The sequence below is a fragment of the Crocodylus porosus genome, unplaced genomic scaffold (genome assembly GCF_001723895.1).
Source record: "Crocodylus porosus isolate Cpor-Errol unplaced genomic scaffold, CroPor_comp1, whole genome shotgun sequence".
NCBI classification, from domain to species: domain Eukaryota; kingdom Metazoa; phylum Chordata; order Crocodylia; family Crocodylidae; genus Crocodylus; species Crocodylus porosus.
In genome coordinates this window covers 55,163,223-55,179,481 of record NW_017728907.1, presented here as the reverse complement: position 1 = coordinate 55,179,481, position 16,259 = coordinate 55,163,223, and the positions used below count along the sequence as shown (strand labels likewise).

Here is a 16,259-nt window from a genome sequence, read left to right as displayed (position 1 = left end):
TTAATATGTTGAGTGTCTGTGCCCTAAGGAAGCGCTGCGGATGAAAGGCAATGAATTGGAATGAGTTTTCATGTAGAATTTCATTTTATTTTGCTTGAAAAAGCACCTCCAAACAGGACCCCCAAATCTGTTTCCATTTGGCCTCCCCATGAGGAGGTTTAAAGCCAGGTGTGTGTCTACATCTCTCTGACTGCCTAACACACTGCCCTGACCACCAGACCCAGGTCAGACTTTATGCAACCCCATCTTCAGCTGTCCCCTTGGAGCGGGTGCTCTGGGAAGCCAAGATGGGGAGATACCGGGGGGGGGGGGGGGGAGAGGAGAGAAAGAGCACGAGCACTGTGGTGCGGCTCAGGGAGTCGGCTGTTGCCAGAGGTAGGGGGAAGCCCTGGGTTCAAGCTTGGGCCCTTGCTTCCAACAGAGCAGAAACTTGCACAATGGGCTCTGTCCATTTTGTTCAAGGACTATTACAGAGAAGGTGAGGAGGGCGACAGAAGGGAGTGGATAATGCCTACCCTCCGGTCATCGTTAACTAGGATGTAGGTGCAAAGCCCTTCTTGAGGCAGGGAGCCTAGAACCGCTGTGCAGCTGATCTAACGTGGCTCCCCAGGGTGCAGGGCAGGTCTATTTTACCACAGGGCACGCGTGCGAACAGTGCAGTGACGTGGCTGCGTACGTGCCCTTTAAGCAAGCAACGTGAGCAAGGGTCCTGCCTACCACTGCCTTTCTCCATTGCACACTCTTTGGGGCAGGGCAAGGACCATCTCTTTGGAGACTGAATCTCTGCGCAGTAGATCAACTGGAACGCACATCAGTCTATTTTAAACACAACATAAAAATAGTGGAAGCAGCCAAGGACCTCTAGGGCCTCTATTACTAAATTAATACTAATAATCGTTAATATTTTCTCACTTGGGATGTGGAGCCGTTCTGCTGGATGCAGTGGTTTGGGGGTTTCGTGAATGGACACTTGCGGCTAAGGCACCACTCTCCACATTGCCCCATTTTCCCAGTTCCCCTCTCCTTAGAGAAGGATCATTCAGATCTGTTTGCTGCAGTTCACCTCCAGTAAACGTGCTCATATACCACAAACCACCCTGCTCCTCCCTACCTCCACTCCAGTTCCACGGACATTGTGCGGCTAGGAGACCAACCTCAGCTAGTTGTGGGCGTAGAGCCAAAGGGGATCCCCTTCCCCAAGAAGAGCTGTACGTAATTCATGGCCAAACATTTGCATTGAAAAACACATGCACGCGCACACACACTGTATTTATGATGTGCATTTATTGTCACTTCTTCCATACCCACCTACAGTCATGGTCAGCAGCAACATGTCTTGAGTTGCCTTGAGGGGATCTAGAATATAGCCTGGAGAAATCTGGATGGAGAGTCTAATATTTATTGTTCAACTCAAGCAGCTTATTAGACATCACAGGAAAATGGTTTTCAAAGCAGAGGCGCTCTGGAAATTCAGCCCTTTGTTCCCTAGTTACTAACAAGTAAGGAAACATTTCCTTAAAAACTGCACTGCTGCTGCAAGAAGAGTGAGACAAAAGGAATCAATTTTCCACCACCGATAGTTTCATCTCCCTCAGCCTTAGGCTGATCAAGGAAAATATGTGGCCACCATTCAAGGAAGACCCAGGGAAAAGAGCTATGATGAGGTCATAAAAGCAATGAGTTGTTTTACTGCTGTCCCATTATATTCTGGGAGGAGACAGGGCATGAGATTGCAGCACACAAATGAGGTATCCTACATCATAATGCCTAGTGTGTTGAACATGAGTACCAGGTTACCATAAAGCAGGCTGGATCCCACCCATCCCCACCTCCACCCCACAACGTGCCTGTCTTCGTTTACTTTACTGGAGTAAAGATGGCCACACTCCCCCAGTGGATTACAAGAACTGGTGGAAATCCTCTAGGTATTGGTTATTTTCAATCTAAGCTTCAGGTTTGATAGATGTTGCTAGAAAAGTTCGTTCCTGTGCATGAGGTTACAGCATTTTAAACAACCCTTTTCAGTTCAACAGATTACACTTTCCTCTTTCAGTGCAAGGCCAATGGCTGGAGGACAGTACTCCTCCCCTTTGGCCAACCTTCTTATTTGCTTCAGTTTCTTGGAGGGCCAAATTCTGCACTCAGGTGAACACGCCAGACCCACCGGAGACCTCACAACTGACACAGAGGTTGACACCGGTCTTCTTATAAGTGTTCATCTCCCTTCTCTTCTCTGATTACCACCATCAAGCATGTTGGAGCCTGAGCTCATTTTAGTTGTACTGCAGCAGGTGGATTTAAAACTACCGTTCTTTACTAGCAGTGCCACCAGCTGTATTTAACTAATCACTCATTTGAAGAAGGCCAATTTCCTCTTCCACCTGCATTTCACCTAGATCATTAGTTTCAGTATGTGCATAAGACAATCCCAAAGGCATTGTGGAAGAAGTGTGGACAGTTACAGATTCTGGAGCCCGACTGTGATATTATCTTTGTTCTTCATCAGGAATCTCTCACAGGCTTCAAAGGTGGCATAGAAATTTGATGATAGTCCTGCGATGTTAGCAGTGACGTAGTTTAGGTATCCTGGAGTAGCTTGGTTGTAATAGGCCACCTGAAATCCACAGCACACAGTGGTTACTGACTCATGATGCATCCCTGGCATCCCCCAGCAGCACAGCAACACTGCCTTCCTCCATCCACTATTTACCAGAAGCCACTCAGAGAGAGGGTCTAGTATAGGCAGGCCACAAAAACACCACCTACTCTGATCCAACGGCTGTAAGTTTCTATATACCTCTGGGTGCAGAAGGACGGCACCCATTGCCCCAGTCAACAGCATGAACCAGCAGCTGTGGCAAAGCTGCTCTGCAGCACTGAAGAATAAAACGTCCCTTCGCTGTTTAGTCATCCACACGAAAGTCTGGGGTAGGGCACTTCTTTGGTGTTGGGGAGTGTGAACACTGAAAGCAAAGCCAGCCGGGGGCAGGGAAGCTGGGAAAAGCTGCTTGAACATTGGGCATGAACTACCCGAACATCTCGATTTCCTCTTTTCACGATCAGTTTGTGTTCACGATGGCCAAGACGCTGCACCCGTTAACAAGCAGGGGAGAAGATGGGACAGCCAGCGACTTACGAAAGGAGCTTTCATGTGCCTAACGCTGCCTGGTTTGCAGGAAACGTTGCCGTCCTGGAATTTGGTTTTGGTCTGTATGGCCCTGGAAGGCAAATTTCCCAGCCAGCCTAGCTGTGAAATCGACAAGGACGTCAGTTTCACTCATGAGCTGCAGGGGGCTGCCAAGGGCCTCGGCCTGGGCACGGACCTGCCAGATGCGTCTGGCACGAGGCAGGAGCTGTGCAGCTGCAGTTGCAGGCTGCAGACTGCCTGACAGGGAGCCCGGGTTCTCTGGGAACTTTGCTATTTGCTATTTGCCACGGGAGGATCATTGCAACTCGAGCAGGTTCTGCTTTTTAAACAAGGGAAGGGGAGAAATGGAAGGATTCGAGAGATTTCCCCCGCTTCCAGCACCTTCACCGCAAAGCAAGGGGGTGAAATGCCCGAGCTCCAGTCCCTCCTTGTTTTTCCCTCTTATGAAGCACGGTGGGAAGCTGAATCAAGCACTTGTACTAAAACCGAAGGCCAGCATGTGGGAGGCTCCTGGGTCTAGCACTCAGGCAAAGTTCACTGCACTCGTTATCGTTATCTGGGATCAGAGAGTAATCAAAGGGCTCAAAGTCTCACCTTGGCCAGCTCCTCTGTCTCTTGCCAAATGCAAAAGCCTGAGCACAGCGTCTCCCCTCGGGTATACCTGGGGTTTGCCGGGTGGGTGGGCAGCGTGACTGACCGGAACGCGACAACATATGGGTCACTGGAAAGGAAGGAAACCCAATTACAAACTGGTTACAAGTGCATTGGAAAGGTGAGAAAAACACGGGGTTTTATATCGGCTTTCAAATTAACCAGGCCCATTGTTCAGGCCAGGATCACTTGGCCAATATGGAAGGGTGCACAGAGATTGTCCAGTCCCATGGTTAGGAGTCTCCCCAAGCACAGCCTGAATCTAGCAGATCAGGGCCTCGGACATCAGTCCCCTGTGTTTTGTGCAGATACCAGGGTGGGGAGCGACCAGGCCCTTGCTCTTGTGTTGAGCAGAAGCTTGGATCCTTGTCAGAAGCAGCCTGTGTGTTTCTGGGGATCGTTTGGATTTCTGCGGATCACCTTTGTCCAGTTACGAGATCTCAGCTGTAACAATCTCAACCCGCTCCAGCTAAAAATCAGGTGCCCACTTTGCATGAACCCTCAACACTGAATACTAAATAATAATGCTGGTAGAAGGAGCACCAGCACGGTCATCCCCGTTATGTGCACCGACAGCTGGTACGTGAGGACTGATGGGCAGGGACCAGTTCATAAAGCAGGCACCACCGGTACGTCTGAGGTGCGATCTTAGGAAGCAGGGCCCAGTCACTTACCCCTTGTCACAAGGCTGTCTTCGCGAGGCCAAGATGATGAAGTCTTGAGGTTTGTTTTCTAGGCTGTTGGTTTGAGTGAGCACATGGTAGATCACGTCATCGTTGTCAACCTGCTGGACCAGGTCAGCACTCCTGAAAAGGACCACAAGGGTGTTCTAGAAAGGACTGTCTGAAGTCATAAAGGTCATTTTATTTTCCCACAATTGTGGGGGGACCTTCCCCCAGGAGCTCTGACATTACTCATGGCTCCGTTTCATCATACAGCGGCACATGGCAGTCTCAGACTGGAGCTAGTTCAAAGCCAGAGAAGACCCCGCAAAATAAAAATACACCTAGCCAAGCTCTTGATGGTCAGGGAGGTCTGGAGAAAAGCTTTCTTCACTGAAGTGCAACCACCATGGCTGATTTAAATAAATAGGTCAGCTCTCCCAAGGACTATGGGGCAGTATTTTTAAACCCATTTAAGTGCCTGCAGATGCAAAGGGGCCCACAAGCGCCCGATTCCCACTGTGTCTTTAGTGACCTTTGCAATGTGCTATGAGAATGGCGCAGAGTATCATTTCCCTAACAAAGATATTAAGCATCCCACATAATTCCTTCTGGTCAAATCCTGAAGCCCTTCATTAAGCTGAGTGTGTGTTGACTTTGGTGAGGATTTTGCCCCATAAGAGGCAAGCAAAGAGTATGAACTAAAATCCCTGGGCTCTGGACCAGATTCTGGGTAAAAGCTTTTGACTTTATGCATTACAATAGTATTATGGAGTAGGCTCCACACCATTCTTGTGCAGTGCCTCTTCCGGTCTGGTGTGGTTTAACACCTGTCGTATTTGGAGGATGGGGTCAGATCAAGTTCACATTTTCAGTGGGATACTTAGGTTTTAATGAAAGATGCAAGGAAGAAGTGTGGTTCGGTAGCTAAGATTAGAGCCAAGGAGTTCATAGGTTCCCAGTGAGACCTGAGAGGGAGTCATTTTGAAGCACCTTATAGGTCAGGAAACCAGCTGTAAAACTGGCTGAAAAAAGCCCAGTTACTTCATTGGTTATCTTACTGCACCCTCAGACACACCGCACTGCTCTGGCCATGCTTCCTCCCAAATAAGAAGCAGCATAGCTATCTATGTCCTTGTGGTGCCAACACAAGCTCATTAGCATGGGAACTGGCTACATGGCAGCATCCCTCACAGTGCTAATTAGCTCACTGGAAGCGCTGGGCAGATGCAGCGACACTGCTTCTGGTTTCAGCGGCAGCTTGTCCAGAGCAGGGCGGACGTGACCATACACCCAGCAGAAGGCGAGTTATGGCCCCAAGGCAACGTAAGATGAAGAACAACTTTGCTGGCTGCTCCTTTGATGAGTTACGTCCTGCATTCACTGACGGTGAACTAGAGGGTGGTCCTGAGAGAGCGAGCGCCATGCTTCAAAGAGTGCTTAAAACTGTGCCCTTCTCCTGTCTAGTTTCTGTTCAGGTAAAAGGTAAAAAACCAAACCCACCATTGCACCTCCAAATAAAGACAAGCTGCCTGCACGTGGGTGCCCTTGACCCCATTCCTCTTCTCAGTAAAATAAATCCTAACTAACCTCCAAGGCCAGGAGCAGCTAAGATCTGATTCCAGTCATGCACGTGGACAGCTGCAGCATGACCCAGTGGGCACAGCCGCTGCTGGGAGATGGAGCATAGCCTTCTATTCTGGAGCTTGTGACAGGAATAGCTATGATCATAATCGCCCCACGTGGGAACGCAACATGTACTATTTGAAGACCCACCCCTGCAGGCCTACAGCCCACTGCTAGGTTGGGTTCTCAAATAAAGGTCCCGAGCCAGCAGAAGTGCCACCAGCAGGCAAGCAGGGCCCTCAACTGGCTTGCACAAGTCGCTGGTCTAGAGGAGGCAGAAGCCAGCAGCTAAAGGAGATTCTCCTCGAGCTCATCTAACAGAAACATGAGTTGAGTCCCGGCTTCTGCTCCACGAGGCCACAGAGGAGCACTGTCGCCAACAGCTCTGGTGTCTGGGTGCATGCAGCCAAGCTACGGGATCCGGGTTTGGGAGCGGGTTGCGGACAAAAGGGACGTGCATCCTGCCTGGCTGGAGTGACAAGTCCTGCTCAGCTGGAAGAGCCACTTTGAGGCAGGGACACCAAAAGGAAGGAAGCTGGGGAGTCCCATCCAGTCAGACTCCTCCTCCTGTCCCCGTCCCCAAATAAACAGAGTCCACGGGCCACAATCTTCTAGCCGGCTTCAAAGTACTTACGCATAGTGACCATCCCATTCACACCTCTGCCTCAAGTCGGAGAGAAGCCAGAAGGCCTGCCAGGCAGCCATGGGCACGGTCATCTCTATCCGGAAGGAGAGGAATTTGTCTTCCTCCAGCATGTACATCTTAACCTTGGAGAATGCACAGACACCAGATGAGAGGCGCATCCTGTTCGACTAATCATTTTCACCTTAGCGCAGCATTGCCAAACGGTTTTGATCTCTCTCCCTTTTCCCTCCCCTCTTTCCCCTGCCCACACACAGAGCTTTAATTACATCAGCATGAAGTTCCAGCTAATTATCATGGGACATCATAGAAAAATAGAGCTGGAAGGGACCTCCTGGCTGACCGTGCACAAAACCTGCCTTTTAATTGAGCTGGCACTAGTGACATCGAGTCATGGGAGTAAAACACAAGCAGGAGTCTGCGAGAAGTCTCCAGGATGACGTCCGTGGTCTAGGTGTTCAGAGCAGCAGAGTCGGATCAGTTAGATTTTACTAGCAGCTAAGGAGGAGCTGGCTTTACTTCAGGAACGACAGCAGGTACCTTTGGATACCTTTCCAGGGGCATCTCTGAAAGCTACATGCTTTACATTTGCACTGCTGTCACACATAGGAATGTGTGGATGTGGTGCAAGTTCAAACGCATTTGCACTTGCTAGTACTTAACCACATGTTCCATGAACATGAGTTTTTTATGCACAATCCCACTCAGTCAAGCATGTTTGGATACATGAGGTTTGGAGTACTGGGATGGAAGAAGGAATGACTGAACCAGCTCCCGGGGCAGAGAAGGAAGGGGCGTTCTCCATACAACAGCAGAAAGTCCCTGACCTGTGGGCAGGGGGCAAAGCTGGCTTCAATACCTTGTCTATCTCTGTGGCGAGTACCCAGTTCGTTTTCGCTACAAGAGTCTTCAGTGCAGACACGTTGTTGTAGCTCAGATACACCTACATGAAGAACACAAGTAAACACAATAGGAGCCACTTTGAACTGCTTTTCCTACAACCAAACCCAGCCCACACAACAGTATGACTTACAGCTACTTGAACGCTGAGTTAGTTAAAAGGGAAGTCAGAGGTTAAAAAGGAATTCAGCTTTCCAATTAAACTCTTCACGGCGATCGTTACAATGCCCGTTGCATTGACCAATAAAAGTTGCATGTTTCTGTCTGCCCAGTTTCTACAGACAGTGGTTTATCATTGATAACACTTCTTATTCAGTCCCGTCACTGTTACAGGGTCCTTTAAAACTGGCTGGAAAGGATCTTTAGGTGCTGGTTAGTGCCCACTGCACCTTCCCAAGTTTCCCAAACCTAAGCCTTGACATAAGTTCCAGGTAGCCCCCAGGCCTTACTGTACTGCATGGGGCTTACTGGGGAGGACAGAGCCAACAACCACAAACATTTATGTTACCTTGTTGCTTTGGTCCCAGGGCACAGACAGCGGGACTTCGGTCTGTTTACAGGAAATGACGTATTTCCTATGGAAACCAAAGAGAACAGTATCGGTTACTGCCGCTCCGACCTCCAGCAAGGAAATGTTCTTCTCTTAGCTAGAGACTGGAGAAAGAAAGAGCGGCTGTCAAGTTTTGACTACAAGGCCTGTTCAGGAACAACAGCCCAAAGATGTTGCCTTAAAGACTTCTTGGCACAAACTGCAGCAACACTTTCCAACCTTAATTCTAGAAGAGCTTTAAAAGGGGAGGAAAGTACCACAATCACCTGTTTAACTGATGGGGAAATGAAGGCACAGAAGGACAACGACTGGCCCAAGTTGCATGACAGAGTCAGGAACAAGTGCCAAGCCTTGGCGAGGTTAGTAAGAGTAAGCACCGCAGCATCCCAACATGGACCCACTGGCTCCACACATTTATTTCTACCATCTTTTACCTACTAGATCTCACTGTTTTGTTTTTTGCTCCAAGAAAGTCACAGGCAGTAGTTCTAACCTGGATGCAGACTGGCCAGGCTCCTGGGCAAGCCCCTTTTCTTTGCCTCAGCTTCCTCAAGATGATGAGTGAGGATAATAAATAAATGAGCCTCCTCGGCTCACAGGAGGGAGGTAAAAGTGAATGCCTATCAAGCATCTCCAAGATGAGCAGTGCTTCAACATACTCCTCATTTCCATTACTATTCTGCATTACTTACTTAAAGAGATGGTGCATTACTTACCATGATATCTAGACATTACCATGTATTCAACTTTATATCTGATGCAGTGTGTACATCACACCCTTGTACTCTGGACCATGTACTCGGGGTGCTGCAGTGAGCACTCCCTTGTACGCTGGATGTTGCTCTCCCTTTCCTAGCAAAGGCTGAATGTTCACACTGTTCCTTCTCAAGATGGCTTTAATGCAGCATCATTGTCTTGGGAAGCCTAGCCTCGCATCCTCACCCTGGTCCCAGTCTAGATACTCTAATACATTAGAGACGACTGGGTAACACAGATATGAATGCTCTGATTGTTCCCAGTGACCTAACAGGAGGCTGCAGAGGTTTCTGATGTGACCCAAAGACAGAAGCCAAAGCCAAGCAAACAGAGACTCTATTTGCAAAATAAATCATCACAGGGCCACGTCCAAATTAGAGCTTCCCACAGGTCCCTTTCCAAGAGCCCCTGCTTCAGACAATAAGCTGGCCAAGGAAGGCAGCCTGCCTTGTGGCATTTAGGAAGTTTCCTGAATGCTGATCTATTTTCTCATACCCACCTCATGGAGGAGGCTGGACAGTGAAGCCTTCCCAATGTCACACCCCAATGTTCCAGATCGACGTGCAAGAGGTGTTACATGTCTGTTATCATTAAAGGGTCCTTCGTGAGAGCATCTAGCTACAGATTTAGGGGCGAGAGTGTCAGCCTTGCTCTGGACTTATCCCTCGTTGACCTAGCTGTAGGTGGATCACTTGGTCATTCTGGTTAGGGAGTCAAACGTGGCCGGGGTGATGCTAGTTGTATCACTCCTAGGTGTGGCACTGGACCACTGTCCCTAAAGTACACTAGTTTGACAGGCTACTAGCTCAAGATTGACCCCTGACTTTTTTTTCTTTTTTTTTTTAGTATATTAGAACCACATTGTGCAGCCCTCCTTCCTCCCTTTCCCCAATATATAAAACCTTGAATTTCAGCTCTTATGGAGTTGTCTACATACATTCATTCAGAGCAGAACTTGGGCTGAACCATAATGTTCTCTATAGATCACCATATTGCCCAGTGTGTGGGGCTATTTTTAATTCGAGGTTGCTCTTTTCCACTCACCTGTCCAGTCTAATTTTCTTCCTAGCACTAGCTTCTCTGTACCGTCTTTCTCCATCCTGTTAAACAAAAACAGGTTTATTAGGTTAAGCCGTGTGTGTGTGTGTGCGTGTGTGTGTGGTGGGGGGAGTGGGAGGGTTGGAATAACCAACAGTGTTCAATAAGAAACAAATTTCCAAGAAAAGTATGAATTAATAGCCCCATGATCTCCACTATCTATGGAACAGCAATGGCAGGAGACATGCACGGTGCAGGAATGGAAATGTGCCCTTATTCATCTTACAACTTAAGTTTGCTTAAGATTAGCTCTGAAATCTTTTGCCCTCGCACAATGGAAGTGTAAAGCATGGCAGGCAACTGGAACAACAAACAGCATCTTGGCTCTGCCGACAGCTTGGAAAAGGCTTGCCCTCCTCGAACCAGTTCATGAAACAGTGTTCTTAAAAGGATTTGTTTTTGCAATAGAGATGCAAACTGCCTGCTGTGTCCTTTCACCCAAATCTCCAGCAGCCCATCCCAGAGTGCTTTGCCTTCCATATATCATGGCACTTACATTATACATCTGAAGTTTATATCCCCAGTTAAGGCAGAATAGGATAGGTTCAAGGTTTTCCCAGCTAAGCAACACCGCAGGAGCACAGATGGTACCAACACATTTGTGTTATGAAAAAAAAGCTGCCCAATTGTGTCCATCATGGCTGGGATGAAGCAGCATGCTACGGTTCACGGTCAGAGCAGGGCCAATAGCCCTGCACAGCTATACGAGTATAAAGGATGCTGGCCACAGCCCCATGTTGCATGACTTCCATGCCCCCTTGCCAGACTCTGCTAGGCCCTGCCTCTGCTTGCCAGTCACTGTAAACAATGAGTATTAATTTCTGCCGATTTTCCAGATCTGCAGATACAGCTGATTTACAGGGACTGTTTCCAGTTCTGCTGTCATTTGCATTAAAATTCCGATTATCCCAGTGAATTCATCGCCATTTTTTCAACTGAAAAAGTCAGTCAACCTCCTGAAATTAGAGCCCTAACAGAACGCTTTAAAACAGATGTAATGAGTTTTCCAAACACGTTATAAATTAAGAGTTAATTGTCCTGCATTCAAATTTTCTTTAGTAAACTAGACAATAGGCATCATAATATTCATCTGTGGCCCAAAAGGGACTGGAAGCAGGTTACACCATTCAACCGCCACTACTTAGTCATTAGCATCTTTTAGTGAACTTGTCCCTAGCAGCGGTAGAGGCATGGAAGTCACGTCAATCTAGAGCCGATTGCTGCAACAGCATTTAGGACCTGCCAGCCAGCCAGCCGCCAGGGGGTGAGAGAGTGCCAATTAAGAAAGCCAGTTCCTTGGTGACATGAATGCAGTTGATAGATGGCACAAAGTAGAACCATGTAGCTTTGAACCCTGCCAGAAACCGAATGCAGAGGAGTAGGGAGTTCGCCGGTTCCAAAACAAAGGAGAGAATATTAAGCACTTATTAGAGAGAAGTATACAAGCGTGTGCTGTGTTGCTTTGGGCTTCTGGTTACAAAGGACTGATGACTTAATTTAAAGCATTTCTCTCTAGGGTCACACAGGCCTTGGAGGGCTGGTAAATAAATGGTTTCTGGTACTTTGCTAACAGCTGAATGCTCTTTTGCATACTTGACTACACATGGAGTTAGCTAGCCAAGGCCAGAATCCTGCACTCACCAAACACATGAATAGCTCCATTGAAGAGATAAGGGCTTGACTGAAGAAGAGGAGATTAAGGTGGTGACATGACAGCAGCTTCCAAATATTTGAAAGGCTGCCATAAAGGGGAGGGTGAACAACTGTTCTTCCTTTGCTGCAGAGGTCAGGATACAAGGCAACGGGTTTAAATGGCAACAAGGCAGATTTAGATTAAAGGGCCATTGAACAATGCAACAAGCAGCCTAGGGAGGTTGTGGAGTCTCCTTTATTGGAGGTTTTCAAGAAGAGGTTGGATTAGTATTTGTCTGGGATGGTTTAGGAATAAAGAAGACCCCTGAGGTCCCCCTATCCCCTTGAGCCATAGGACCCCATGACTATGACTCTGTGCCCTGAAGCCAACAGTGAAGCTCCCATCGACTTTGATGAGAGCAGAGTCAGGTGCAAGGGGGCCAAACTCGAGGTGCAGTTGCAGTTGTATAGTGGGCTCCTAGGTTCTTAAGCCCAGCAGATTTCAATGGGAGCTCAGGACTTTTACAAGGCTGGTTGGGCAGAGGTGGGCACCTTTAGACACCCAATGACCTTTGCGCACCTGTCCTGAGGTGTGCAAGTATTTGCTGTGCCCGAACCCAAGGCTTCTTACCCAGTCAAAAATAAAAGTCTGCCACGTGCCACCTATATTGTAATAAGCTTCTGGTTCCACCCATCAAAATTAAACAAGGCAAAGCATCAAAAGTGGAAGGTCTTGAGTCCTGCTGTACTCCCTGGTCACAATGATATTTATACAGCTAATGAACACAGCATACCTGATGACTGAAACCTATGTGGCCCCAGATTAAATTAGCAGAAGATATCTTTGCTGCTCTCTTCTTTGGGGATTTACCCTGAGATATACACCTGCTTGTTCTAAACCTGTTTATATGACATGTCCTTCATAATGGCATGCAAGTAAAATATGGTTTAAGAGGCTCTGAAAACTAAACAGCCTAATAGATTTTCATTCTTTCCAGTAAATGGCAAGAAAGATGAGATCAAAAGAGTAAGCAATATTCTATTAAGTCCTGCATGGCTAATACATTTCAATCTCTGGTTTATTTTATTATTATTACTATTATTACTATTATTATTTATACAGAGCAATCCATTTAATTCCCTCGCTATTGAACACTTTGATTTCCATCATCATAAACTGCACTTGTCTTGCACAAAATCAGATAAGGCAATAAAATCAGAGCCTTTCAAAGCTTGGGACAAAACAAGGCTCAGCTGCACTCTGCTCCTCAGGAGCACCACCACACAAGGGACTCAGATGCAGCCAGGCCATTTTCTGGGCTGCCTCAGCTATGTTTTCCAGTCTTACCCCAGGTTCTGGCACAACCACTGGAAGGGTACGGGGCTGGCCCTCTTCATCTAGGACAACAAAGGTCATGAAGGCACTGTTGATATGTCTTCGACTCACTTTCATTTCTTGTCCGTAGGCTTCTACGCATACCCCAACCTCCATGCTGGGAATATAAAACAAGAACAGAAGCGTATAAAATGCTGTGTCTGCTGCAAAGAAACACTACTGCTTAGGTCTGCGATTCTCAACCAGAGTGTCGTAGCACCCTGGGGTGCCTGGAGATCCTTTCAAGGGTGCTGTGGGGTGCTACACAATGTTAGCACTGTTAGGGGTGCAGGATAAAAACTCAGCGGTTTCCTCAGCCTGAAGAAGGGTGTTTGTACCCAAAAGCTTGCAAAGAAGAATTTTCCCCAACTATTTTAGTTGGTCTAAGAAAAGATATTGGGTTTACTCAACGGACCCCGTCTGCCAGAGGTTTCAAATAGGAATCTAAAGCATTAAAAATATTCTGAATTGCTGCGGCCTTTCCAAGTTCTCTGGCATAGAAGAATCACTCTATTACTTTTCTGTAGTCAAAAAATGAGTGAAACTAAGAGCTGGGATTTTCCAAGGGAGTCTCAAGTCTAACGAGGGGTGCCTCAAGTCTAAGAAACATTTGAGAACCACTGACTATATCAGATTTACCCAAAGAACCTCGTCTGCCCATGTCCTTAGACCAACACCCCTGACTTAGCTAAAGAAATCCGGCCTTCCATACATTACTTATTTACCACTATCTGCCCAGGAGCCTGAGAAAGGCCTCCTGGGATTAGAGCTGCTTGGTCAAAGAGATGTGAACAGAAAGAAAAGTTGAGCAGGGGGAGCTCAATTTGTTGAAACTTGATGAAATTTTCATGAAAATTTGACACTTTGGTTAAAAACAAACAGTGGAATTTATGAATTTATGAATTTTTCTCCCCTTGGTTTTTGCTGTTGCTTTTCGGCATGTGGGACCTTTTCTGCTCACAAAGATTAGATACCAGCAAATTTCATCACAGACTCCCAGGGATTTTAAAAGGAGTTCAGAGAATCATAGAAAAGTAGGACTGGATACACGCATGGTTTCCAAGAGGAGCTAGAGACCCTATAACGTCTGGTTTAAAACACTCCCAGTGAAATCTACTTTTCCTCCCTCTGATGTTTAAATGAGACCCATATCAGAACTAAAACGAAGATGCACAGTCACTGGTCATGACACACAAGATGGTTCAAATAGGTCTTTCGACCTCCTGTTTCCACAGGTTTATCCTGTTTGGTCTGCCCTGAACCCATTTAAAGGTTTTTAGATTTTAAACCAGGCTGATTCAAATTCAGTCTTGGAAGCTGGCCTTAAGTCCTGTATCAAGCCGATTTCTGAGTCAGTAATTTGTTCAATAATTTAGTGGGGAACATCATGTCTCTTTATTCAGACCTAGTCTCCTTACGTAGGCTCAGGCACCAAAACTGAGCAGAACGGGCACATGACATCAACACCACCTCCCTTTTCAGTCATTTTTCCCTCATGCAAAATCAATCAGCCAGCAGTTTAATCTTCAAATACAAAGAAAGCCAACTTCTGACTTTTCCCCCCCACAATCTATTCCAAGCCCACATCAGAGCCAGCTAGGTTCATACCTGTTTTTGAATACATTATTAACAATAGCTTTTAGCAGGAGGCGGTCCCCGACTTGAGACGGTCCCCTGAAATGGAACATTTCTATGGCCTTCAGAGTTGGGTGAGCATGGCACAGCCGGCTGTAGGATGGGAACAAGATCAGATTACAAAAGGTATCAAAAAGGGGAAAAACATTGACCTAATGACACCGTACAGATAGCTGTGGCCTGCCGGCCTGTAGTGGATGAAACAGCAAATGCAGTCGAGTGGTCTCCGCCGAAGGACAAGAGCTCAGAACCAAAATATGTTTTAACGCTGGGCCAGCTTTTCCCATTACACCGTACCCAGCAAGCCTTAGATATTTCAACCAATTTTCTGCTCCTATCTGCTCAGAAAGGCTGCGGCTGAGGTCCATCTACCCCTCCGTTTTCATCCGTCTAAGCATCCCTCTTGGTTAAGCCTTAAATCTCTTGTCCCTCCCATCCAACATCATGGCTAATCATCATTTCATGCAATGGAAAAGCATCATTTTATCATCCAGTCTAGGGTGAGTGCAACCAGGATGGAAACCTGGCACAGTTCTCCCAGTAGGTCATCAAGACAGGTCTTTCCAAGCCATTCTCTGACAAGGGGAGAAGGGCACACTCAAACCATCCTATTCCTCTCAAAGGCCATACAAGCCTTAATCCTCCCTTCATCAGAGTCAGGGAAGGAAAGGAGCTTGGTTTAAAACATATTGCCCACAACACAGCTTTACAGCATAGCTTCCTCTGGGTACCGCACTGCAGCATTAGCACTTGGTTGGAGCCCAAGTGAAGACGTGGACTTGGGCCCACATTTATTTTGGCACGGAAGTGAGAACGTAACTGTCTGGCTGATGGTATCATCGCACTGTCTAGTCCATCACAATGTGCCTGGAACTTTGGATACATTAAATACATTTTATAATTAAGTAGATGCAGAAAAGTATGTTTAAAATCTGAACTCAAACCCTTCAAGTATAGCTGTTCCGGGACCACAGCTCATGCTCCCCCATCAATTTGGAATAGCAACTACTTGGTTTTCAGCGAATGCTAGCTAGAATATTCAGAGTTAGCATCTGAAGTTCAAAACCCATGTGCAAGGATAGACAGAGAAAACTGGGATAAAGCACTTAACTCCCTCACTACTTCCCTTCCCAAGGAATAGTACACAGGGGACCATCCACAAGCCATAACTGCTGCCTCTGTGGTGCCATGTACTAAACACATGCTGACTGGTCCAAGACAAATGGTGTTAGTCTCTGACCTCCTCCAAGGTTTAGAAAGAAATGTTTCTAAGATCACAACAGCACCCACTAAAAATCTGCCCCTGATCAAGAGACAGCACAAGGTCGCTTATTGGGGCAGAGTACAGAAACGCTGCTCAGCACCACAACACAAGTGCTTTTCAATGCACATGGCAAGAGTCCCTTATGGGAGACATACTGCTACAGCCAACCCATGTGGATTATGCTTCCCATACGTTGACAGAAGGAAGTATAACAACAGCCAACTAACTCAATCTGGGGCAGCCGGGTGTTCCCATCCCTCCTGGATATAGTTTCACAGTTTCTAGGGTCGGAAGGGACCTGAGCAGATCATTGAGTCCG

At 47.1% G+C, this 16,259-nt stretch overlaps 1 protein-coding gene across 1 annotated transcript in view; it reads right to left on the bottom strand.

Annotated features, from left to right (window-relative positions):
* Window positions 1-1,269: 1,269 nt before the first annotated feature.
* The window catches only part of ACOT11 (acyl-CoA thioesterase 11), a 32,139-nt gene continuing 17,149 nt past the window's right edge, over window positions 1,270-16,259 (bottom strand). Inside the window, exons 7-15 of the mRNA XM_019530634.1 lie at window positions 14,650-14,769; window positions 13,015-13,159; window positions 9,981-10,036; window positions 8,139-8,205; window positions 7,590-7,673; window positions 6,722-6,855; window positions 4,474-4,605; window positions 3,743-3,869; window positions 1,270-2,614 (exon numbers count right to left, since the gene is read on the bottom strand). Coding sequence (XP_019386179.1) covers window positions 2,459-2,614; window positions 3,743-3,869; window positions 4,474-4,605; window positions 6,722-6,855; window positions 7,590-7,673; window positions 8,139-8,205; window positions 9,981-10,036; window positions 13,015-13,159; window positions 14,650-14,769 — 1,021 coding nt within the window. The 3' untranslated portion in view covers window positions 1,270-2,458. The remainder of the gene's footprint in view (window positions 2,615-3,742; window positions 3,870-4,473; window positions 4,606-6,721; window positions 6,856-7,589; window positions 7,674-8,138; window positions 8,206-9,980; window positions 10,037-13,014; window positions 13,160-14,649; window positions 14,770-16,259) is intronic.